This window comes from Budorcas taxicolor, chromosome 13 (assembly GCF_023091745.1).
Source record: "Budorcas taxicolor isolate Tak-1 chromosome 13, Takin1.1, whole genome shotgun sequence".
Taxonomy (NCBI): domain Eukaryota; kingdom Metazoa; phylum Chordata; class Mammalia; order Artiodactyla; family Bovidae; genus Budorcas; species Budorcas taxicolor.
Window position 1 is genome coordinate 39,113,441 of NC_068922.1, and position 27,160 is coordinate 39,140,600.

General features: G+C 46.8%; 1 protein-coding gene across 1 annotated transcript in view; it reads left to right on the forward strand.

The window, feature by feature from the left end:
- The window catches only part of SLC24A3 (solute carrier family 24 member 3), a 423,377-nt gene that overhangs the window by 357,805 nt on the left and 38,412 nt on the right, over positions 1-27,160 (forward strand). Inside the window, exon 9 of the mRNA XM_052650424.1 lies at positions 21,168-21,242. Within this exon, the coding sequence (XP_052506384.1) occupies positions 21,168-21,242 (75 nt within the window). The remainder of the gene's footprint in view (positions 1-21,167; positions 21,243-27,160) is intronic.

Genomic DNA, 27,160 nt, shown 5'->3' on the forward strand with positions numbered 1-27,160 from the left:
TCTAGAGGAAGAAAGGGAGCTAGAGTTTACATGTGAAGTGACAGTCCCTCAGTCATGTCCAACTCTTTGTGACCCCATGACTGTAGCGTACTAGGCTCCTCTGTCCATGGAATTCTCCAGGCAAGAATACTGGAGTGGGTTGCCATGCCCTCCTCCAGGGGATCTTCCCAACCCAGGGATTGAATCCAGGTTTCACGCATTGCAGGAAGATTCTTTAACAGCTGAGCCACCAGGGAAGGGTTTACATAATTCTCTATAAAAGCCCCCCTTTTCTAATTTTTTTTAATTGAAATATAGTTGAGTTACAATGCTGTGCTAATTTCTGTTGTACAACGAAGTGACTCAGTTTACACACATATACATTTTTTATAGTCTTTTTCATTATGGTTTATCACAAGATACTGAATACAGTCCCCTGTGCTTTACAGTAGGACTTCATTATTTATCCATCCTGTGTGTAATAGTTTGCATCTGCTAATCCCAACCTCCCAAAAGGCCCTTTTTCTGAACTAACCTAACAACTCCTTCTCTTGTCAGGAGGCAGGACAGACAAGAGACTCTCCCTCAAAAGAGTCAAGGCCTCAATAAATCTATTTTGGGTCTCATATCCTATTAATTTTCTTTAAGAACTTGCTTGGTTTTTTAAGGGAAATTTTTTTTAAACTTTTCATTTTATATTGGAGTGTAGCCAATTAACAATGTTGTGATAGTTTCAGGTGGACTGCAAAGGGACTCAGCCGTACATATACATGTATCTATTCTCCCCCAAACTCCCCTCCCATCCAGGCTGCCACATAACAATGAGCAGAGTGCCCTGTGCTGTTAAGCAGGTTCTTGTTGGCTATCCATGTTAAATACAGCCATGTGTACATGTCCATCCCAGACTCCGTAACCATCCCTTCCCCCTTCATTCCCTCAATAACCATAAAGGAATTTACCTTCCTTGGCTAGACACCTTGGCTAGACAGCCTCTTGTTTTGAGGCTTCTTTAACTGGCACCTGCCTTTCCACCCCTCTTCTCTCTCTGATGCTTTGATAGGACTCTGCAGTTTGATCTTGTCTTAGCTGCTGAAGAGCCATTTTTCTAAACTCACTCGGTGATTACTGTGCAGGCCGTAGACCCGGAATCCTGGAATCCAGGCCTTGAATGCTGCCTCACTTATCTGAGAAGGAAATTCAAATATGTTTGCTCTGTCAAAGTGAAGCTATGTGTTGGAGTGTAATTGCTGTGTAATAAGCCGTCCATAAACCTCAATTGTATGCAATAATAGGCATTTATTTCTTATATATCTGTTCATTCTGGGGCCAAGATTGAGACAGGAGCAGCAGCTACTCAAGGGAAGGTATTCTCACGGTGATGGCAGAAGTGCAACTGATAGGGTAAGAAAATATGCCAGAATTCTAAGCTCAACACTGGTGAACCACCACTTTCTGCTCTCATTCCAGTGTCCAGAGGACTTAGAAAGTTCATAGGAAGAACTACAAAGGTATGTGAAATAGAGTGCAGGTCCAGAGTAGAGAATCAGGGCCAATAATTCAGTCTGAGACATGGTGCTAGACCATCCAGATTTTGGAAAGAGGAAGTGAGCACATACTCACTGAATCCTGAGTTTGGTTAGTAAGAAGGGTCATTGTTAGGTTGAATCCTGATTCAAGTGGGTGAGTTCTGGATGTATCTGTTCTCGGTGGCTGTGTAACAAACTGTACAAAAAGTTAGTGGCTTGAAACAACAACCACTGTACAAGGCTCATAATTCTGTGGGTCAGCAATTAGAGCTCAGCGAGATGATCCTTCTGGTCTGGGCTGCTCTTGGCTGGGTTTGTTTAGTGTCTCGGGCTGGGAAGGCTGCATCTCATATTCTCCAGCAGGCTGGCTCACGTGCTGGTGGAAGGGATCCCACTGACAGCTAAACTCGAGGTCTCTAGACACCTAGGTTTGGAGCTGGTGCCCCAGAACTTCTGCTGCATCCAATGGCCCAAAACAAGTCAGCCCAGATTGGGGATGGAGGAGGGAATAGATTGCACCTCTTGATGGAAAGAACTTTATGATCTTGGGTCATCATGTTTGCAGTTTACCAGATAGACCCAAAATATATATATCCCATGATGGGAAATTAAAATGTAAGGCTTGGTCCCCATCTAAAATCTACCATATATAGTCAAGTTGAGAAACTAAAAGTACCAGTGCGAGTAGAATTCAGAGGAGGACGTGTCTGTTTCCTCCGTTTCTCCCTGTCCAGTGGGGGCATCACTGCATGTCCTGTCTTACTTGGTGAGACAAAAGCAAAAATCCAAAAGCATTTGACATTGTATAATATACTATAATAGCAGCTAGTCATTATTAAGCCAACATCTCACCAGCAACAGTTCTCTGGGTCTGATCCAAGACCATCTCTGTGAAAGTCCAGCCCTAGCCAGTACCACCTGTCAGGTTTTTTCTAAGGGATAGAGTTGCAGCTGCTCATAACAGCTGTCAACAGCAGCTGTAACCATAACACTAAACCACAAGTTATTACACTTTCATTTTTTCTAGGAGGCAAAGTGACTATAAACATATATTGTGTCCTTTCTTCCCACAGGAGTGTATGTGTTCAAGAACAGTTGGCCACAAGTGAATACAAATAGTAACTCCTTAAAATATATATCTTTTCCATGGAGTCCCAGTTTTCCATTTCATCCCACTGAGAGTTTTAATACAACACTCTCCTACTTCACATTTTTTTAATCTCTTCATCTGGTTCAAATTTCTTTCAGATTGCCCTTTCTCCATATTTGTTGAATTCTATTTCTCTTCTCGTTTATCTGTGGGGATAGTTACTGTGGGGAAAGTTTGTCCACGTTCCATCACTTTGGTCTACCGTAGCTTTGTAGGCTGTTGGTGAATTTGTTTCAGTAACAGTTATTGTTTTTAATATTGCTTGGATTTATAAAATATTTCAACTTAGTCCCTTGTGCTTAATCACTTAGTCATGTCTGACTCTTTGTGACCCCACAGACTGTAGCCCTCCAGGCTCCTCTGTCCATGGAATTTTCCAGGCAAGAATACTGGTGTGGGTTACCATTTCCTCCTCCAGGGGATCCTTCTCACCCAGGGATTGAACCTGCAGCTCTTGCATCTCCTGCATTGGCAGGTGGGTTCTATACCACTAGCACCACCTGGGAAGCCCCTTAGTGCAATAAAAATTCATCAAAATTCAGAATGAAAGGTAAGTTAATGTTTCTTGAGTACCAACTACATCCAAGCACTGCAGTAAGACTTGATGTTACCCTGTTTATCCTCATGACCTTAAAGAGGAGGGTTGTTAAGGAGTTTCTGCTGAGGAAACTGAAACTCAGAACAGTGAAGCACCTTTCCTAAGTTCTAGGAAGAGAGTGAAGAAGAGCAAGAGTATTATTTACATCACTTTTCCTGATGGCAAAGCTGTGACATAAGTTATACATAGATTAAGTCAGAAATTGCAGTATTTTTCTCAAAACCATCCATTTTCATACTTGGTTTATAGCAAGTGACCCAAAAATGGATGTTTAATTGAACAGAACCAAATCTATCTTTAGGGTACCAGGGCAACTTATATCAAGAGGAAGTGATTATTTTTTGGTCTTATACTCCTGGGTTCTGATTCCAAGGGAAATAATGAGTTGGGTTGCCCAAAAAGTTGTTTGTGCTGGTAACGGAGCTGGGTCGGTCCTACATGCCACAACTGAGGATCCCAAGTGCCACAACTAAGACCCAGCAGAGCCAAGTAAATTTCCTTAAAAATAGATAAAGGAATGACGCATTGTAAGATGCAAGGACGAGAAGACTAAATCATTCCTGGCCCATATTATATTAATTGTTCCACTAAGTTAGCAGTGAATGGAACCCCAGGGTACCTTCAAGTGGGAAGAATGTTCAGTTGAGGGATTTGTGAGGTATTTAACCGTCACATTCTCTGAACAAGTATAAACACTGGGTAATGATAAGTGACAGGATTTCATAAGGAGACATGGATTCACACAGGTAGAAGCAAATGTGAAGTAACTTTAAAGGAAATTTTCATCAGCTGCCAAGTTGAACAGATACCTTCAGGAAATAGCTGCAAACATGTTCATATGACTGATGAGTAGAGAGAGACCATCAGAATAACAGTAGCAAGTTGCTGGAACAGAAGCCCCAGGCACTCCTTGCCCCACAGAGACACCGATTTGACAACAATAATACGGACCAGATGTATGGACTATACATTGCCTGTGTGAGAACTTCAAAAACCGGTTGAAAGGTCACAGCACCCTAGGTGAGTTGCAGTGCCAAAAGAGGTGCCCTGGGGCAAGTGGGAAAGTCCATCGCACTTAACCTGCCATGCTCCGTCCCCTCCCAGCAGAGTGCAACCTAATCAGGAGAAAACTCGCCCGTCTGGCTGCTTCTCCCTCTGGAGGGAAGAGAAAGGTGGAACGCACGTCCAGCGTGCTGCCCAGGGGATCAGTTTCTTTCTTGCCTGACCCTGATCACTAGCAGGGAAACCAGTAGCAACCTTGGGTGCCTGGGGGCCACTGAGAAGGAAGGTGAACCCCCACTCCCCTCGACATGCCAGAGCTGGCACTCTGAGCCGGCAGTATCACAAACAGACACAAAGGGGCACTCATGAGTAGAAACAGCGCATTGCCTCAGTCGGGAAATTATTACACATAGGAGCCTTAAAAAAGTGATCCCAGGAAAGGTTTGAGAAATCTATAGACTCTCTAACTGGGCTAATTGGACACGATTATCCGCTGGATCGTGGAAAAAGCAAGAGAGTACCAGAAAAACATCTATTTCTGCTTTATTGACTATGCCAAAGCCTTTGACTGTGTAGATCACAATAAACTGTGGAAAATTCTGAAAGAGATGGGAATACCAGACCACCTGACCTGCCTCTTGAGAAATCTGTATGGAGGCCAGGAAGCAACAGTTAGAACTGGACATGGAACAACAGACTGGTTCCAAATAGGAAAAGGAGTACATCAAGGCTGTATATTGTCACCCTGCTTATTTAACTTATACACAGAGTACATCATGAGAAACGCTGGACTGGAAGAAACACAAGCTGGAATCAAGATTGCCGGGAGAAATATCAATAACCTCAGATATGCTGATGACACCACCCTTATGGCAGAAAGTGAAGAAGAACTAAAAAGCCTCTTGATGAAAGTGAAAGAGGAGAGTGAAGAAGTTGGCTTAAAGCTCAACATTCAGAAAATTAAGATCATGACTCCATGGGAAATAGATGGGGAAACAGTGGAAACAGTGTCAGACTTTATTTTTTTGGGCTCCGAAATCACTGCAGATCGTGATTGCAGCCATAAAATTAAAAGACGCTCACTCCTTGGAAGAAAAGTTATGACCAACCTAGATAGCATATTCAAAAGCAGAGACATTACTTTGCTGACTAAGGTCCGTCTAGTAAAGGCTATGGTTTTTCCAGTAGTCATGTATGGATGTGAGAGTTGGACTGTGAAGAAGGCTGAGGGCCGAAGAATTGATGCTTTTGAACTGTGGTATTGGAGAAGACTCTTGAGAGTCCCTTGGACTGCAAGGAGCTCCAACCAGTCCATTCTGAAGGAGATCAGCCCTGGGATTTCTTTGGAAGGAATGATGCTAAAGCTGAAACTCCAGTACTTTGACCACCTCATGCAAAGAGTTGACTCATTGGAAAAGACTTTGACGCTGGGAGGGATTGGGGGCAGGAGGAGAAGGGGACGACAGAGGATGAGATGGCTGGATGGCATCACTGACTTGATGAACACGAGCCTGTGTGAACTCCCGAGAGTTGGTGATGGACAGGGGGGCCTGGCGATTCATGGGGTCACAAAGAGTCGGACACGACTGAGCGACTGAACTGAACCGAACTGATCCCCTGTATAAGAACAATCTATAAAGCCTGAAAAAAGTGTCTATTTTCTTCAGATGCCCAAATCTCAACAGAAGATTGAAAGGCATACAAAGAAACATGGAAACATGGACACATCATAGAACTAAAATAAACCTCCAGAACATGACCCTAAAGAAAGGGAGACCTATGGACTGTCAGATGGAAGATTCCAAATAACTATCACGAAGATGCTGAGTGGACTGAGAGAGAAAACAGATAGCTAGATGAAATCCAGTAAACACGGTATGAACAAAAGGAATATATCAACAAAGAGAGATAAACTATTAAAAAGAATCAAACAGAAATTCTATAGCTGAGGAATAAAGTAACGGAATGGAAAGATTCACAGCAGGAATGTTTCGGATAAGCCAAGATACAGCAGCTCTTCTCTTTCTAAATTACATTTTCAATTTTATAGAGTCCTAAGGCCTCTTGCCTGTCCTTCTGCCCCGTCTTGATAATCAGGAAGAGCAGAGGAAATAAATGTGGTAGAAACCTCATGCTGAGTACTTTCATGTTAGTGGGATTTGTGGAGAGGGAGGGTAGGTTGGAATTATGGGCTTAAAGAAGGATTTTGCAATTATCTTTCTTTCTGTTATAATTAGGAAGCCTCTCTGTGGGCAGTGCAGGGACTGTGTGACCACACTTTGGTCTCAGAATTCAGTGGTACAGCATTCTTGAGGACCAGAAATATGTGCCAAGTTTCTGTAAATCTGGACTGTGGGTGCTGAGATGACCCACACAGCCCCCACCCTCAGCCATGTTGAGACTTCTCTGTGCATCTACAAGAACTCATGCAAGAGTTAAAAGCGTGAACGTGGCTGAGCCTGGAGGACTTTGTGCTCAGTGAAATAAGCTGGACACAAAGGGATAGACCTTGTATGATCCCACTTATCTCAAGTACCCGGAGTGGTCAGATTCACGCAGAGAAGGTGGAAGGGTGGTTGCCAGGAGCTGGGAGAGGGAATGAGGAGTTAATGTTTAATGGATACAGAGATTAAGTTTGCAGAGATGAAAAAAGTTCTGAAGATGGATGGTGGTGAGGGTTGCACAAAAACATTTTTTTTTTTACCATTTTAATAACTTTAAATTGATAGAGTCTATTCATTTACAAAATTCACTAATTCCATTCATTTGTTTAACAGCTAGGATTCAAAGTGTTAAAGATTTGAGGTACCCAAGTGGAACCAAACACTAAGTAATCACTTTAAGTGCCATTTCCAAAGAATGTGCCCCATGTTTCAAAATGATTGTTTGTAGCCTTCAAATGATGATACTAACATCCTACTAATGACCACATTATTCACTAATGTCACTGAACTGTACACTTAAAAATGGTGAAGATAGTAAGTCTTATATCATGTATATTACCCCGAAAACAGAGTGTAAAAAAAATGCAAGCAATATGGGATTCAGACTCTGTCAAATATGGACCTGAGTCTGCCACCTCCAGCTGTGGACCTCGGGAAGTCCCTCTGCTGTTCTAGCCTCTGTTTGCCTCTCTGTAAAATGGGACTGACCATGACCTCTGCCCAGGATTGTTGGGAGAGACGGAAGATGAGAAAGGTTCATTAGACACCCACTCTGCAGGCACCCCCTTGGATGTAGGGCTGTGGGGCGCCACTGACCTAAGGAAAGCAGAATGTTTATATGTCAGGAAAAGAATTTGAACTGCACTCTGATTTGAACCTTGCTGGGTATGGAATCGGTTGAGTTTCAGCCCCTCTGGGCACCTGGAACGTCGAGGTTGTCATTGAGGTTCACACTAGGACAGGTATACTCATTTCCTACCAACACTGTCAAAAATTCCACAAACTTATGGCTTCAAACAGCACAAGTTGATTTTCTGAGAGTCCTGGAGGTCAGAAGTCTAAAGCTAGAGTATCAGTAGGGCTGTGTTTCTTCTGGAAGCTACAGAAGAGAATCTGATTCATCGTCTTGTTTGGCTTCTGGAGGCACTGGCATCCCTTGGCTCAGGGCCCCTTCTTTGTGCCACTCCAGCCCCTGTTTCTGTCCACACATCTCCTGCGACTCCCTCTGATTCTCTGCCTGCCACACAGGAGTTTGTCTTCACGGTGAGCTGTAAGCTCCGCAGGGTAGGGACCCGCCTTTCCTCTTACTTTTTCACTTGAGGCAAAAACAGTCTTTTCTATAATGCTTGCAAGCCTGGGCTTTGGAAATGGTCAGCTGGCTCCACTGCTGGGCCCCAAGGTTGGCAGGCGGCCGTGATCCTCGGTTTCTCACATCTGTAAAATGGAGACATTACGTAGCCCTGCATGAGCCAGCCGGGGCTGTCTTGACAGAGCATCACTCACTAGGGGGCTTGGACGACAGAAATTTGAAGTCTGAGATGCAGGTGTTGGCAGGATTTGTCTATTCTGAGGTCTCTCTTCTCGTCTGGTGGCCGTTTTCCTCCTGTGTCTTCATGTGGCCCTCCTCCCTCTGTATAATTTGGGTCCAGATGATACCACTTCCAGGTGGCTCAGACAGTAAAGTATCTGTCTGCAATGCAGGAGACCCGCGAGTTCGATCCTTGGGTCAGGTTGGGAAGATCCCCCGGAGAAGGAAATGGCAACCCACTCCAGTATTCTTGCCTGGAGAATCCCATGGACAGAGGAATCTGGTGGGCTAAAGTTCATAGGGTCGAAAAGAGTCCGACACGACTAAGCGACTTTCACTTCCTCTTCTTATAAGACTCTAGTCAATGTGGCTTAGAGCCCACCGTGCTGCTGCTGCTGCTAAGTCACTTCAGTTGTGTCTGACTCTGTGCGACCCCATAGATGGCAGCCCACCCGTAGGAACCTCTTTTTAACAGAATCACCTTTTTAAAGGCCCCAAGTCCTAAGGTCCTGGGAGTTAGGGCTACAAAAAACATGAATCTGAGAGGGACATAATCAAGCCCCTAGCATCCACCCTGTGCAGGAATGAAATGAACTAAAGCCTGTAGAGAAAAGTCATTCGTTTGGTGCCTGGCACATGTAAATATTCGATAAAAGGCCGCTGCCGCTGCCCTTCTTTTTTGAGGAAGTTAGCCAATACTCCCTCCTACCCCTTTCTATATCTGCCATGAAATAGTTCATATGTTTAGAAGAGGAACAAATGCTCCGTGTGCTTTCCATTTCCTTTGGATTTCCCCAGTCAGTGGTTATCTTTTACACTCGTGGCCAGGCCTAAGTGCTGAGACATTGCCAGTCGAAAGCAATGCCTGTTGTTTTCTCCCCATGGGTGGAATTTATATGCTGCACAAGGAGGCTGCTTATCTCTTTGAAATGCTCATTATCAAGTATGCCTGACTCACCTTCTTCAGCGCAGCAGTGCTGACTGGCTTTGGTTTTCATAGACCACTGTTTTTTAATTTAACATTTATTTATTTATTTTAGTTTATTATTAATTTATTTATTTGGTCTTAGTTGTGGCAAATGGGATCTTCGTTGCAGCATGCAGGATCTAGTTCCCTGACCAGGGATCAAATCCAGGCCCCCTGCATTGGGAGCACTGAGTCTCGGTCACTGGACCACAGGGAAGTCTCTATAGACCACTTTTGCTTTGGTTGGCTTGTGCCCTCTGACTCCTGGGATCTAGAGTCCTGTCGTTTGTAGGGAAAGGGAGAAAGTGAGTCCTGCTTTGACAGATCCCAGCTGCCAGGCTGCACCAGAATTCTGCTGGGGAGACCCTTGTCCCTCTAAGGAGGAAACGAAGGGCTTTTCAGTGTGGATGCAGATAACACAGGCCCAGCCCTCTTAATCAGCTTCCATGTCAGCTCTTTCAGAATGCCGGAAGTGATGACCCCATCAGCCCTCCCAGATCCTCATCTGGATCAAAAGACATGCCAAAGTGGTCAGAGCAGCTTTGGTCACCAGACCTCAAAACATCCCAAACACCCCTCAGCAGATAAACAGATAAACAACGGGAATAATGATCAGCAATAAAAAGGAACAAAGCCTTGACACACATGACACAGATGAGGCTATTTGTAGGTTAGGCCCGTAGCCCCAGCTGGGAACCCAGCTGGCAGCCGGCATCAGCCACCAGCCACACCGCTGAACAAAGCTTCCGAGGATTCCAGCCCTCACCTTTGAGTCTCTCTAGCCAAAAATGAGACCCAGCAATTGCACACTTCTTGTTTTATGCTGATGTGATTCTCAAAGCAAGTTTTTATTATAAATCTAAAAGAGATGTTAAAACAGAACTACTTTATAAGCAGAGTTGTGGATGCCAACACTGCTAGTGTGGGGCTCTGAAATGGTCATAAGGAATACATAAAATCTGTTGTTGTTTCTCAAAATCTCACATACTGGCAGGGTTTCCTTCTGCATTGTGGGGGACAGGGATGGCTGATAGTTTCTCATTTCTGATTATCTGGACATACCTCAGACTAACAGGTGGTTGCAAGCTGGGCCAGTGGTCTCAACCCCTGCCAGATGTTAGGAATCACATGGGAAGCTTTGAGAAATCCCAACGGCCCAGCCAGAGCCTGAATCCACTAACTCAGCATCTCTGGGGGTGGAACCTAGGCATCAGTGTTTCCTAAAGCTTCCAAGAGATTCCAATGTGCAGCCCTGATTCGAAAGGTCTGGGGTGCAAAAAAAAAAGGAAGGGACCTTCCTGGTGGTCCAGTGGTTAGGGCCCCCATTGCTAGGACCTGGGTTCTATCCCTGGTTGGGGAACTAACATCCCCCAAGCTGTGTAGTGCAAAAAAAGAAAAAGATAAAGTCTGACATGGGCTTGGGAATCCATTGTCAGATTCAGGTCACTCTTATGATCAGCTAAGTTGAGTAACCTTGGCAAAGGTGTGACCATGTGGGCTCTTGGATTCAGACCTGGTCAAAATATGGCTCGGTCACTTTTAAACTATGAACCTTGGGTAGGTTATGTAGCCTCAGTTGACTCATCTGTAAAATGGGATGAGTAAACGATTGGAAAGGAAAAGGCAAGTGAAGTGCGGTATGCAGTGTCTGGCCCATAAGAACCAATTTTTAAACGTTGGCTATTAAGGAAGGGGCTGCATCTCAGGCCATGACCTCCCGGGAAACACTTACTATCGGGTCCCTGAAGGCTCCAGATCTTCAGAGGGGCGTTTTCTTTCCTGAGAGTGAGACAGGGTGCTCCAGGTAAAGCCATTGTGTTCCTGATGCCTCCACGCACAACGTTCCTCTCATCCCAAAATCTTAGCGCCTCCGAGGCACTCCGAGGTTTTTGTGCGGATCCTTAACACGCTGCTGAGGGACTGATGCAGGTAAAAATGATTGTTCCAGGTGGAGAATTGAACGTTGGAGGAGCACAGGCCCCTGTTCCCGCACCACACGTGGAGGATGAGGCTGGGAGACTGGGAGACTGCGCTCAGGCCTGCGGGCCAGGGGGTGGGCCGAGTAGGAGATGGAGAGGAGGCACAGCCACGCCCTTCCCTCCCCACGTCTCAACTTTCTTCAAACCAGATAGCACCACATCCTTACTGTTGTACCTTCCATGCTGCACTTTGATTCCACACCTGAGCCTCTGAACTGCTAAGGCACTAAGTACTCCCCCTTTACGTGGTCATCCGCAAAGTGAAATTAACACAGATACTTAGATGACCTCTCCACTCAATTTGGCTAGAAGCTGCCAGCTCTTTGGGGAAGGGGCCTTGTCGGCTGGCAGGTGTGACTGGCTGCCACAGCCTCTGCTTCACTGCTAAATGCAAATCAAGGCTGGGTATATTTTGGTGTTACTGTGTTTTAATCCTCAAGATCTTTAATACAGGGGAAACGATCTGCCAAGCATCCATTAAAGAACGGTTCCTGGGTTCAGTCTGCCGTGGCTGCAGGATTGATTCATGGGCGTCACCTGTTCTCTCCACCGTGAGTCACAGAAGTTACTTAAAATACGTTGCCTGACGCATCGACTGGGGCTGCATGAGCCACACAGACTAGCAGCCAGTATTTGTTAGTACGAAAATGTCACTGCACACCCCCGAGATCAGAATGTGACCGTTTCCACACCTAGAGGGGCAAGTGCTTCCTTTCCAACCTGGCGCTCCCACGGGGGGCGGCCACCCACCTTCCCTTTGGAGATGTCACAAGTCGGGTTAGTTCCTGAGATGATGCACGTCCCATTCTGTGTCAAGCAGGGGGTAGACATCTTCGCTTTGAAGTACGCTGTACACATTTCCTCTCCTCTGTAACTTGATGATGCAGAGACATGTGGCTCCTTCCAGGTGTGAAATAGACCCTTCTAAGTCCATACCCAAGCCTGTGGACTGGAAAGGAGCCGGCCCTCCTGTTTTTCCATCCTCTTTGGCTTCAGCATTTTAATTTTCAGAGAGACCAGAGGGAAATAGGACATCTTCCCCACCGTGCTTCCACTACTGGTTTCTGACAGCATGGAGAGCATCATGTAATGGAAACACTAATGGCTAATAACGCAATCGTGTGCTGTGGCCAGCTTCTTACTTCCAGAAGCTTCAGCTCAAATACATGGTCTTGAAGTGAAGTGAAAGTCGCTCAGTCGTGTCTGACTCTTGGCAACCCCTCCAGGCCAGAATACTGGAGTGGGTAGCTTCCCCCTCTTCAGGGAATCTTCCCAACCCAGGGATCAAACCCAGGTCTCCCACATTGCAGATGGATTCTTTACCAGCTGAGCCACCAGGGAAACCCATCCATGATCTTAGCTGTCTTATTTCTGAACTCACATGATACATATTAACTTCGTTTTCCATCAACACTTCCAGAGCAGGCAATGGCAACCCACTCCAGTACACTTGCCTGGAAAATCCTATGGGTGAAGGACCCTGGTAGGCTGCCGTCTATGGGGTCACACAGAGTCAGACACGACTGAAGTGACTTGGCAGCAGCAGCAGCCATCAACACTTCAAATGCAGAGAAGCCCCACTGCCCTTTGGAGACCCCAGTCCCATGGGGATGCGTTACAGATCAAGAGAGTAAAATGATCACTCAAGCCCAGACATTGTCCTTTTAGGCTTCATAATTGATAAAATGAGGAAATACTTGCCTCTGATGTGTACCTGTCTCCTAACCCAAATGATATAAATTTAAAAATAAATAAATTCACTGTGCTTTAGAGTTCTTTATACTGTCTTTTCAATAGATCAAGTAGGAAAAACTTGGAAGAGAGCAGGAATTTTCTGGCCTGGTTCTTCACTGTACAAAAGGGTGGTTTCCCAGCACCTTTTCTAAAAATTATACTATTTATTTATTTTTGGCTGTGCTGGGTCTTCATTGCTGCAAGGGCTTTCTCTTAGCTGTGGTGCGCAAGCTTCTCACTTGGTGGTTCCTATGGACCTATTTATTCTTTTTCAGAATTTTTTCTTCCCTTGTAGGTTGTTAGAAAATATTGACCTTAGTCCCCTGTGCTATACAGTGGGTCCTTGTTGGCTATCTGTTTTATATATATTAACATATCTGTTAATCCAAAAATCCTAATTTATCCCTCCCTCCTCTTTCCCCGCTGGTTACCCTAAATCTGTTTTTCATGTCTGTGGATCTAGGTCTGCCTTGCCAGTCAGTTCATTTGTGTTGCATTTTTAGATTCCACATATAAGCAATATCATGTGATACTTCACTCCTGCGTGTATATCTAGAGAAAACTATAATCTGAAAAGACGCACGCACCGCTATGTTCCCTGCAACGATATCTACAACAGCCAGGACATGGAAGCAACCTAAGTGTCAACTGGCAGATGAATGGATAAAAAAGCTGTGATGTGTATAGACAATGGGTTGTGTTTTTGAGCTTACAAGTGTGTGTGTGTGTGTGTGTGTGAATGCTAACTCGGATTATTGGATCACTGTGTAAATCCATGGTTAGGGTTAAAGCAGACACTGTAGGTGTCCCCTCCCATGACCCCTCATCCTCACCTTTTGAGTTCCCGCTGGCCTGACTTCCCCATGCCAGAGCCTGCATTCTTCTATCTGAGGGCTCTTGTTGGCCAGGGAATGAACATTCTGGTTGCAGCCCTCAAGCAGTGACTGGTGGAAGTAGGTGGATAAATACCCCAGCTCACTCTCCCCTTGGAGGAGATAGGGAAGAGGCTTGCTCTCCAGGGTCCCTCAGAGCACCCCACCAGGATCATGCCCCACCAGGATAGCACCTGCCCCCAGGATAGCGCCCCACCAGGATTTCACCCCAGTCACTTGCTGCTGTGTCTTTATCTTTTCGTTACCTGCCTCACTTTCCCCAACAGTGTTTCGTAGAATCACTTCCCAAATAAAGTATATGCACTCAAATCTTGCCCTGGACTCTGATTCTGGGTGAATCTAAGAAAACACATCTGATGACTTGAAATTACCCTAAATGTCCTCCTTTTATAGGCAAACTCATATAGTCCCTAGTGCTGGTGTGACAATGCCTGGCAGTGAGCACAGGCCCCACGCCTCTTCCCAGGAGCACATGCCCGCACAGTCCTTCCTTAAGGTGGCTCGTCTCCCCGAGAATGCTGATGTATGCGAGAACACTCTGAGCTACCAAGTTCTGAAGGCCTAGCAGGCCGCATTTACATCCAACATAAGAGCTCCTGCACCTAACGTTCTAAACGATTGGGACGTTCGGATCGTTACAGCGTCCCTGGTGGTTGTTCGGTTCGGTCAATGCAGAGTCGTCAGGAGACTACTGTATGCCTGCATGGTCCCAACGTGGCCTGATCTTTATTTAAATATGTCTCCAATAGCAGCTTCTTCACTTGTCATTTGTTTGCCTTACATGAAACTAGAACTCAGAGTGGGTTTTCTTAGGGAAAATGTAAAATTTTAAATATGAATTCACTTTCTGTTCCTGTTTGCAAAGAGTAGTAAGAGGACATTCATAGTATTATTTTGCAGTTTATTATTGTCTTTTTATATGGCCTGACTCTGACTGTCCATTCTTAGTAGAAAATTTCCAGAAAGCAGGAGCCATTTGTATTTAGGTGACTTTTCCCAGGACTGAAGCATTTTGAACGTGTACTTGAATAATGAACAGACAGTAGTGTCAAGACCTGCCCCTCACCTGCTCTGACCTCCAGCACCATTGGATGCCCTCAGACCATGTGAGGGACACCCTAGAACCCCAGCCTTCCTCCAAATCTCCTGGCTGTCTTGCCTGAAATAAGAATTGGCTGTGGGAACTGTGTCAGCTCAAAAGCTTGGAACAAGACTCATGTTATGATTTTCAAATCCCTTTTCCATGAAAGTTGTGTGAAATAACAACATTTCTCTGAAATGACAGCAGTGTTATGTTTATGCCATATAACTGTTATGGTGTTCTGCCTGCTTAAACGGGTTTTTAAAAAGGCAAAGTGTTCATGAGTTGAGGATATTCATTCTTTTTAAAATGTGTCCACAATGTCAAATCCCATTTTCCATCAAGGAAAAAATGTTAAATTGTATTATATATGCCATCTATCCACATGTATGACGTGCATGTATTACTATATATGTCAATAGATATATAGAGATTTGCAATATAAATCCATGCACAGAAAATATATAGTTCTATCATAAACAATTAATTTTAACTCCCTAGCAGGAGTCAGAATTCCAAATGATCACTCAGTATTTGAATACAGGAGGAGGTGTTTTCCTCTGTTTTAGAAGTGTGGGTTTTTTTTTCTTTTCGCCTCATGCCACTCTGAAATTAAATGAAATTTTAAGAAGGAAACTGAAGCTGCATATTCAATAGAAGAAGTGCGAAATGCACTCCAGAAATAGAAGAGAAGTATCAAGATGCAATTCCAGCTGGGAGGGATTCCTAGAGTGAAAGGGGAAGGACAGAGCCTCTGGCTTTAACTTACAGAGGAGTCTGCCAGTGATGACCTCTTACAGTTCTTGCCGTCTGTATTATTGATTAATGAGGTCAAGGGCAGCGTCACTTACTGCTGACTTTCTCTGGGGACCCGAGTTCACTCTGCAGAATGTTCGGAAGATGCTGTCTGCTGGCAGATGCCAAAGAGCCTCCCATGTTGAAGCAAGGGTGCTGACAGATCCCTCTGTGCCCACGGGTGCATTCGGGATCTAAGTCAGATGGTGCTGGCTTCTGTCTAGAGATAAAAGGCCCTCCACCGAGAAGCGGAGAGAGTGGCTTGGACCCAAACATCAGTGTATCTATGTCTGTGGAAAAGCTAACACTTCCATCACCAAACAATGAGCTGTGTTGGTATTAAAACAAAAAAAAGAAGAAGGAAAACATAAACTACCTAAGTGCAATAGTTTCCGAGTTTTCTCTTTCCCTCCTGGGATATGTCCATAGCACGTCCATAGCCCTGTCTGCAGTTCTCTGTGGTCACTCCTTCTGCCTTGATTTCTTGCTCGGGCTCTCTTTAAAGCAGGGTATTTTTATATTGAGCTGTGCGTGTGTGAAAGTGTTTTAGTTGCTCATTCGTGTCCAACTCTTTGCACCCCTATGGACTGTAAGCCAACCAGGCTCCTCTCTGTCCATGGAATTCTGCAGGCAAGAATACTGGAGTGGGTAGCCATTTCTTCCTCTAGGGGATCTTCCTGACCAGGCATTGAAGCCAGGTATCCCGCACTATGGGCAGATTCTTTACCATCTGAGCCACCTGGGAAGCTGTGATCACTGCTTTTTGGTCTGTCACCAAATGCCCCTGCCCAATGGCTTGAGGTCATGGAGAAAAGAAGGCCTCCACGGGGGATGTCACAGATGGGTGTCTGCTTCCACCCTGCCTCTGTTTACTCGCAGTAGCATAGTGTGTGGGGTCAGGCCCATGAGATCCAAGCTTTCGGGTTCAGATCCCAGCCCTCATCCCACTGCTAGCTGTACCAGTGTGTTCAAGACTTCAACTTGGCCATGCCCACACTGCCAGCCAGTGAGGGTGGCAGTGCCCACCTTATTGGTTGCTGTAGGACTGAATGAAATAAACCTTCCGGGCCCTCTTGTTTGCAGGAGGTGTCAGAGAAGTCTTTCTTATTGTGGTGAGTAGTGGTCACAGAAGAGGAAAGTAGAGGACACCAGGTCATGATCACAGCTTTCACTGTAGATGCTGCAGAATCAAGGGTGCTTTAATGCCCTCGAGACTGTGGGGAATCATTCTTTTCTGGTTTGACTTCTTTCTTGTCCTCCAGTTCATTGCTTCTACAGAAAGAAAATTGGTTTTGCCAAAATAGACTCACAGACATAGGAAACAAACCTGCAGTTACCAAAGGGGAAAGGGGATGGGGGAGGGATAAATTAGGAATTTGAGATTAACATATACACACTATTTGTGTGACACAGGTAACAAGGACCTACTGTGTAGCACAGGGAACTACATTCAATATCTTGTAATAACCTGTAATGAAAAAGAATCTGAAAAAATATATATATGTGTATATATATATATATAACCGAATCACTTCACTGTATACCTGAAACATTGTAAATCAACTATATTTCATTTTTTTAATTTAATAAATAAAAAATTTTTAATTGGTTTTGGTAATCGTAGGCTTTGAATCTAGAGCTGAAACGTGGAGATGGTCTATACATTAAAAACTCTTCTATTTATGAAGAGATACAGTATCCAGGCAAATCTGACATTTAGACCTAATGGGATGTGTATTTCTTAGAGCAGTAAATCTAAATGGATAACTTGCATTACACTTTCTCATTTTTATTTTAGTTTTTATTTTCATTAAAGTTATACACACAGAGCTTAAAGAGGCAATCAGTTCCAGGTGGCTTCCTCCTATCCCACCAGTGCCAACCTGCCACCCTTCGGAGGCAACTGCTTTCCACTGGTTTGGTTGTTCCTGATCCTCACTCCGTGTCTCCAGATCAGGTGCTTCTAGAGCAGTGACTCGACTTTTCAGTTTCAAGTGTTCTCCAAGGCTTTACAGTGTGGAGGAGGAGGGTTAAGGTCTTTTTCAGCCCTCAGTTCAGTTCAGTTCAGTTCAGTCACTCAGTCGTGTCCGACTCTTTGCGACCCTATGAATCGCAGCACGCCAGGCCTCCCTGTCCATCACCAACTCCCGGAGTTCACTCAGACTCACGTCCATCGAGTCAGTGATGCCATCCAGCCATCTCATCCTCTGTCATCCCCTTTTCCTTCTGCCCCCAATCCCTCCCAGCATCAGAGTCTTTTCCAATGAGTCAACTCTTCACATGAGGTGGCCAAAGTACTGGAGTTTCAGCTTTAGCATCATTCCTTCCAAAGAACACCCAGGGCTGATCTCCTTTAGAATGGACTGGTTGGATCTCCTTGCAGTCCAAGGGACTCTCAAGAGTCTTTTCCAACACCACAGTTCAAAAGCATCAATTCTTCGGCGCTCAGCCCTGCTCACTCCAAATGCCCAGCCCTCCATCGTCACCAAACACGTACACCATTAATTTACTTAGACAGCAGTCTGCACTGCGTTTATTATGACTGTGTGACAACTGTTCATAGCTCAGCCAATACCAGGCAACGATTCGTCTTCCTTCCCTGCACCACTCTGCGCTTTCCCCGTGGTGTATGGCTGTCTCTGTTGCTGCTGTTCTAGGCAGCAGGGCTCTGTCCCCGGCCACTCTGCGCTTTCCCCGTGGTGTATGGCTGTCTCTGTTGCTGCTGTTCTAGGCAGCAGGGCTCTGTCCCCGGCACTGTCCAGTCTCCTGCCTGTGGGTCCGGAACCCTAAGATATCCCATTGATTTTGTCCTCCTGGTATCATTTCTGCTGTGTCCTCTGACCAGCTGCAAAAGTTTCTTTTAGAATCACCTCTTACCATCTCTCTGGAATCTTCTTTCACCACCATTCTGGAGATCTTTCCTTATTACAATAGATTTTTCTTGTTTGATGTGAGGATTTATTTTGCCAACATTCTATGCAACAAGTGCTTTACTCCCTGATTTTAGTGGAGCAATCTTCTAGCAGCTTTTTGGAAAAGGATACGTAGGAAGTCAATTTTTTGAGATAACTGAACTTTTATTTTTATTCTCCTCTCACACTGAATGAGCAATTTGGCCAGGTGTAGAATTCCAGGTTGAAATCATTTTCCTTTCTAATTTCAAAGTCACTCCTCCATTGTCTTCTAGCTCTCAGCTCTCTGGCTGAGAAATAAAATGTTATTCTTCGTATACCATCCTGTTTCTCTCTCTCCAGTGACTTCTACGACTCTCTTATGGTTCCAGTAGTCGGAATACTCACAATGACGTGCCTTGGTGTGCATCTTTTTGTCCTTTGTGTCAGAAAAATGGAAATCCTTAACATCTGAGAGCTTTTCTCTAATTATTTATTCAATCATTTCCTCTCTTCTGTTTCTGAAACTTCTCTTCTGTAAATGCCAGGTCTCCTGTCTCAGATAAGGTGGGGGATGTCCAGTCACTGGTCTATTTGAAGTGAGGGAAGAAGTTTGCAGTTAAATTATTTAAAAAAAATTTTTTTTATTTTATATGGAAGGATAGTTGATTAACACTGTTGTAATAGTATTAGGTGGGATTAAATTTCTGCAACAGTTTTGCAGTCATGCAGTCATGCCGTTTTCAGGCTACCTTTACCACCACTTCTAGAGCTTGGCCCACTGCCAGCTGAAAGACGTTGATTGTTCAATTGTTCTGCTTTCCAGCCTCCAAAATTTTGTTGCTCTGATCAATTCTTCTAGTCTCTTTCTCTCCTAGGTTTATGTCTTGTTTTAAAAAAAAATCCCTTTGCTATAACCCTGTTATAGTACAACAAGAAACAGCAGTGGGACTGGGATGTTCAGTCCACCTATCTTTAACTAGAAATCCAAGGGATTTTTAAGAAAATTCAGAGTTGATACTTGCCACGCGTTCTAAGTCCATTTGCTTAATTATAATAAATTTTAAAATATTCACCACCTTTTATGACCTGATGGAACGTGAACAATCTAGTCCAATTTGTCCTCTTTCGTAGATGGTGAGTGGTGGCCACAAGCTCTCAGAGGAAACAGTCCAAGGAGAGATGATAAAAGGCTGGAGAGGACTCTCTGTTCTAAAGTGATTCTTGTCGCCCAAGTCCTTTTCTTGACAAGCCCTTCATCTGTAACTTGGATCTGCAAATACCAAACCAAGCAAGGCAAAATTAGCACAGAAAATACTCAGTGTCCCTACAGTGGTGGAAGAGTGTGTTAACAGAAAGAAGCTGCCCTCGTTATTCATTTTTAGTTCTATTTAAGCCATATCTTTCATGTTATTTGAATCCAGAATACCTTCTCTGGTTTGGCTTTGCCCTGATCTTTTCTTTACAATTGGACCCAGTCATCCAGGAAGGAAGAGACACCAAAGGTGGTGTCCCTGGAATCCCTTTTCAAATTGTCTTTGCTCCCTGTTGTTATCGTAGCTCAGAGTAGCATTGGCTTCGTCCTTTTCCGCTTATGAGGCAAGGGCAAAGGCAGCTAGGTGAGTCCTGTGGCCATGGGGTGGCTGACACTTTCCTGGGGAGGTGGGAGGGAGTGAGAATGACCCCCTAGGAGGCACCTCTGACCTAGGACTCTCCCGGGCTCCTTTTGCAAAGAGTCTGCAAAAATGGACCTGCTTTGCAAAACACAGGGAAAATACCAGGTTTCCCTCCATGAAAGACTCTGAAGGACTTACCCAGGGGAGAGCACTCTCCTCCAGAACAGGGCCCCTCCACCCACAATGCCCTGCCCGTCCCCTCCCCTCCTTCGGCGCCAGGGGTCTCCTTCACCAGCAAGAAGTCCACACACAGGAGGCCAAGGCTGCTTAGCCTCCAGCAAAGTGTCCACTGGTCTCAGCAGAGCCACCACCTCTAAGATAGCATTTTCTCCACATCAATAGGCAAATCAACCTTTTAAAAATTCTGATTAAGCCAGAGGTCAAGTGCCAACAAGGCCAGGCATATCACAGAGATGAGAGAAGAGGCTGGGGGCCTTCAGAAGGGCATGCCCAGCTCTGGGCAGAGTGCTGGCAGGGACAGCAAGTCAGGGCGCTCCTCCCCTCTCCTTGGGATCAAGGATACCGAGGCTGGCAGATTCCTGGGAGACCTCGACCTGGTTTTACAGAACCTTCCTCAGATAGTCTGTCTAACCCAGCCTTGCCTCTCCTTTGGGGGCCAGATCGGAGTAACAGCTGGGCAGCCCTCCCCCTTCCCCAGTTCCCTCCCTGTCTTCTCTCCTGGGCATCTCCCTATAATGAAGTCCTGGCAGGTTCAAACCCATCTTGGCACCTGATTTTTGGGAGACCAGACTACTGTGCCTGAGACCTTCAGTGAATTCCTGCCAACTGGCAATGGGCTGGGCCTAGGGCAGAGAGAGAAGCGCTGAGCTGTGTCTGGGCCGTCACTGGCTGTAACGCCGGAGCCGGGCTGTGTCCCTCGCATGGTCCGTGTCCTGTTTCTCACCTGCCGCCCCTTCCCCCCAGGTCGTGGCTCTCTCCTCCTGGTGCCTGCTGAGGGACTCCATTTACTACACGCTGTCCGTGGTCGCGCTCATCGTGGTAAGTGTGTGCCGGGTACCTCGCCTCTTCTCTCCCGATCACCCTTCTCAGCTCGGGGCAACTTGGGACTCCTCCAGGTGGAACAGGTGCATAGAGGCAGCTGCTCTGATCACCCAGAACCCAGCCCAGTGGTTCAGGTGCTCAGAACAGGAGGTGGCTCTGCTCACCTGGCTCCATGAGCGTCCCCTGCTGCTTTCCTGGGATTCTCAGGACCCTTTGCTCTCACCTTCCTCATGGGCTCTGCTGTAACTCACTTCAGTGTCCCCAGGTATAGACCTCCCTTCCTCATCCTTCCTGTCCCACACTCCCTGTGGCCATTCCCGCCTTCATGGGGACACCCCACACTGTGTCCTTAGTGGTGGGTGTCTCTACTGGACACCTTCCTGTCCCAGGTCCAAGTGTCTCTACACATAGAATGAGTTCCCCAAGGCTGGAGCTCCTCCTGTATTCCAGCCCCAACTCCCATCCTAGCCACCTAGCCTGGGAAGGATATTAAACAGATCTTCCCCCAGTTCCCACCATAGGCATTGGCTTCATTGTCCTATGGATTTTCACTTTGTGAAGATATCCGCAGCGTGCCCCCTGTAGCCCCTCTTACTTGAGGCTCTTTGCATCTCTGGCCCGAACTGACAGAGCTCATTGCAGAGTGATGTAGCAAGTAGCATCACTGTCAGCCACCCCTACTCACCACCGCCATCAGTCCTCAGAGCCGTGCAGATGCTGTCTCTGCAAAAAACACCTGCAAATGCCAGTCCTTTGTTTAATGAGCAGTGGCTCCAGGTCTCCTGTGGGGACAAACCCAGGCTGAGCCATCCAGGAATAGAAGGGCGGCAAAGCAGAAAGAACGCTGATGAGGGTGGGAGATCTGACTCCCGGTCCTTCTCTCTCTCACTCTCCTGACCTTAGAGGAATCAGTCTCTCCAGGTCTTAGTTTTCATACCTACTGGACAGGAATAGATCCGCTCAAGGATTTACTTACCTGTTTACAAAGCACTTTACCTGTATAGTATTTCATTGTAAATCTTTATGCAAATAAGGGCTTCCCTGGTGGCTCAGACAATAAAGAAGCTACCTGCAATGCAGGAGACCGGGGTTCAATCCTTGTGTCAGGAAGATCCCCTGGAGAAGGGAATGGCAACCCACTCCAGTGTTCTTGCCTGGATAATTCCACGGACAGAGGAGACTGGCAGGCTACAGTCCATGGGGTCACAAAGTTGGACACAACTAGTGACCAACACATACACACATGCAAATAAGTCAAAAGTGACATTTAATCCAAGATTTTGCCCAAGGAATCAGGTGGGTACTTCAGTCAATAGCAAATCCTACAGCAAAGATCTTGGTTTACAACCACAGCCCCCACATTCCAAGGGTGACAGGTGATCAGGAGAGTGGAGACCAGCCCCAAGGAGGAGCAGGGCTCAGACGCCCGCACTGGGATGAACACACACTCCATCTGTATAATTCCCAGTCAGCAGACTTGAGGACACCCATGAGCTCTGTGTTCTTGTACCCGTGGAAGAGGCTCAATCACCCTGGATCTAGAGGCCTCCATTCACCCAACCCAGACTGCTGAAACATGCTTTGCAGGAGCTCTGTCCTGCAATGTCCCACCTGGTATAGATCACATGTGCTCAGCTCTTCTGCTGTCAAGGTATTTTAGGATGATTTGTGAAAGTCATTTTTTTCAAGAGATGTATTGGGGGGTGGTGGTAATGAAAGCAGTTCTCCACTTTGTTGAATTCTAGAGAGATGCCCACCCACCCCCACTAGAGACAAGGTAATGAGACAGAGCAGTGAAGCCCAAGACCCACCCCACCCCCGGAGCAAGGACTCTGTGATGTCCACACCTGTCAGAAGACTTGCGGACTCAGCTTCACTCTGTTTTCACATAGACGCCTCCTGGAACTGTGTGTGAAATAACTTGTCTTCTGTTAAGTGTATCTGGACGTGTTTGAGACAGAACAAATATATCGTCGCTAATGACTTGTGAAGAAGTGAGGCAATTTTGCTTCCTTGGGCTTTGGGTGACGCTCACGCGAGCAGGGTCTTTGAGCAAAGCAGTCACCTGTTGTGGATGAATCAGAGCTGAGCCAGCTGGGCATGGGGCGCTGGTGACTCTGTGTTCCCTCCTGTGGCGCCAGTCAATAGCAAGTGACTCTGTGCTGTGACCGAGAGGCTGGACTGGGTATTTACCGAGCCGACGTCGGGCCTAGATTTCTATGATCTTGAGAAAAATTATGTTTCTCCACTGTTAGGAGGTATGGAAAAGAGAACATCTGAGTCCTGGGGGTTTGGTCCTGGTTCTTTTGACTTAAATGGTGTCTCTCCAAATTCAGCAGCACTGACATGCCCTGCATGCCTCCCAGAAACATGCAACCCAGAGGTTTTTAATCCGGTAGGGCCTGGGATTGGACCCAGGAAAATTCAGTTCAACCAGGATCTTCCATCATGATTCTGATGCCAGCAGCGCCCACTGCACTTGCAGAAACTCAATCTCAAAGACAGTCGGATACTATTTCCTCAGACGTTCACCTGCTGCGGGGCAGGTGTCCTCTCCAAACACACTTGGAGAGCCGGAAAAGGGAGGCATCGTGGCATCTTGGTGGTCTGGATTTCTCACAGCTGTTTGTTGTTGGAGACCTTTTCACATGAGACTTTAAAACAGCGTGAGGAGCAAAACAATCTAATACCCGAAGAGCAGCACTTGGCAAAGGAGGTTTCTCAGTGTCCCCAGACCCCTTCCATGCACCAGCCCCAGGCTTCTGCCCCACACACTGTATCTTTCTGTCAAGGTTTCCTAGTCTCCTCCTTCTACGTTTCCCCTAGTGTCACGGTAACATCGTCACTTTTTTTTTTTTTTTTGGCTGCGGTGGGGGTGGGGGTTCCTTGCATAATACAAAGCTTTTCCATTGGACCCTGCAATGGGCACTGAAAAGTCCTGTACTTCGAAGCTCTCCTCCTACCCAGAAAGAATTACCAACCAGCCAAATAATTAAACTCTTTGGGTTTGTTCTTTTTACTCTCTCCCCTTTTTATGGTTCTGAAATGTTCAGAAGATGGGCCTCCAAGGTGCCACAACGAAGAGCTCGTTCACCTGGAGGGCAAGTCCCAACAAAGAGGGACCAGATGCTGCTTCTAAATACACTTGCTCAGGCAGAGCAGCCCTGAGGACGATCCATAAGGGCTGGGGATCTGAAGCACTGGGAAAGTCGACTTCTCAGACTTGGGGCCCCTGGGCCAGGGAGAGCTGATAGGGTGGACTGGACTGCTTGACAGCTGGCCTGGAGGCTGATGCAGAGGCCGGGCCCAAAAGCAAAAACACAGCAGGGATGTCCTGAAGCCAGCAGAGCTTCAAACAGTTAGCTTAGAGACAAGGGGCTCCGTTCAGTGTCTGGGATGCACCGAGCCTTTGCTCTCTGCTGTTTTCTAGTTTGTTTCTGTGTTGCTGATGTTCAAGCCCGCCTCCTCTGAAGCATATAGTGTGAGTCCTGCCCCGTCAGGTGCCCCCTTTAGTCCTGGGGACACTTGTCAGGGACGCATCGGCCCTGGAGAAGCCGGATGTGGCCCGGGAGGCTCCCCCCATGACTTGGGTCTCTCTCTGCAAGAGAGATGTCACCGTTGAGGTCCTGAGAGAGTCCCGGCTGCTGTCCCATACCTGACGACATGCCCGTCCACCTGAAGGATAGTCTGCAGACCCTCACAGTCCCTCTGGCTGCCTCTCTCTCACACCAAGGACCCACCCCCAACTGACTGTGGGAGTTCTGGCCTCCTTGTCTGCTTTCTCCAAATCCCAGCAGGCCAGATAGTTTCCTTTATTGAAATGTTACTGTAATTTACATAATCATGTAATTTACATAAATGCAAATGATTCATTTCATCATCAGTCTAACAGCTGCCCTAAAAGGAATGCTTTATTTTTACCCTTCATCTCTGCTTCAAGATCAGGGATTTTGAGCATCAGGAGAAGGGAAGCTTGGCTATGGTGGGGGTAGCTGGGGAACGTGGCGAGCCCCATGAGGCAGGCTCCAGATAACTTATCGAGGTTCCCAAATACAGCCTGGGGGGTGCTGCCCTCCTGGAGAAGGGCCAGATGGGCCATTAGCAGTTGGGGGGCCCCAGGGGCAATCTGAGTGCTGGCAGAGCAGAAAGAGCTTATCTGAGGTAACGCTCCCCCCAACTCAGTGCAGGCCCCAACTCTGAAGGAGATTCCATGGGGACAAAGAGAGACAGGTGAGCTGACCCAGCCACAGCCTAGAGGGCACTGTCCCATAAGGCAGCCACGAGGCAGGTGAGCCTTTGGGGTCTTTTTTTTCATTTTTCTTTTATGCTGGGGTGTGGTTGATTTACAACGTCGTGTCAGTTTCAGGTGTACAGCAAAGTGATTCAGTTATACATGTACATGTACCTATTCCTTTTCACATTCTTTTCCCATTGAGCTTTTGACAGCCAGCTAGTGAGACCATGGAACCGAACCTTATTTCATTAGTTTCAGTGCATGTGGCCACGTGTGGCTAGTGCCTGTCATCTGGATAGCATGGATGTAGAGAGCAAACCCTTCCATGGGAAGTATACCCACATTCTCACCCTTTTAACAAGCACAGGCTCCATACTCCACAGGACTGAGTACAGCACTGGGCCTGACGATGAAAGTTCCCTAGTTCAATACTCATGACCTCTCAAGCTGCTGTGGTAGGAGTCCCATTTTACAGACAGTAACACCGAGGCTCTAGAAATCCAAGGATTTCCCCGAGGTGAGGTAGCTGCCCCTCACTCAGGTCTCCCAGGGCAAGAAAAGAAGATGTACAACTATATCAGCCCAGACTGCACCTAACATGCATCTGCCTCTACAGAAGCGCCCGAAACACCTCTTTACCCGGAGACTGAACGTCAGCCTCCCTCTCCTGGGAGTCTTTCATTAAGATGGCTCATCTTCAGTGGTCCAGAAATCATCTCTCTCCCTTCTGTGAGAGGAGGAACACCGGGCACCCACAGGGATGACTGTCCTCTGGCCCCTGGCCTCCGTGGCCTGTCCCCACTGATCCCCTTCCGCTCGCTCCAGTTTGGGGACCCTGAAACCCTCATGCTCACGGTTCCATTTCAGGGCCCAGCAAAGCGGGAATGACTGTGGCAGCCAGAAGACTGTCACGGGGAAGGATGTGGAGAATGTCCAAACAAACAAACCAAAGGGCCCCCTGTCCCCCTAATCCCTGCCCAGGCTCTGCTCAAGCCCTGCCTTTACACCAGCTGTTCTTGCCACCCTCCCTTAGCCCCCGCACCATCAGGTCAGCCCGCTGGAGATCCTCACGTGGGAATTCCTGTTTACTCTTCAAGTGGAAACCATATTCATGCCTCACGGCTGTTTTCCAGTGTTTCCCATCTGACTCCTCTTAGAGGGAATCACCGCGGCCTCAGCTAAGCGACCCACCCACACCTGTGGCCCCAGAGCCTGGGAAGGCAGGCCTCCAAGATGGCACATCTCCTGAGGGCACCTGTAGCTGAGGAGGGAGAATCTGCAGGGAGCAGTTTCCCTTCCCAGCGGGGAGGATGTTCAAGGTTTCAGGCTCTTGAAAGAGAATGATGGTGTTGATTTTCTCCTTTTACTTTCACTGCTTAAAATTCTGATGGTGCCAGTAATTACGATTCCAGCTACAAGGTCTCAGCTTCAGCAAGGCAGCCACCCAGCCATGGTTACCGCCTATAACCAGCCAACCCGAGGCCGCCGCACAGTGTGGGGCTAGCCCAGCCTCTCTCTCCAGCCTACTGGCCTGCAACCTCTGGTAGTCCATTCCCTGGTGTTCCATCTCGAGTCTCTGGGATGCTCTGTCATCCAGGGAGTCGCCTATCTGATGGAAGCCTGTCTCTGGGAAGAATTCTAGACCACACGCCAACACTGAAAAGCTGGTTTCCATGGTAGC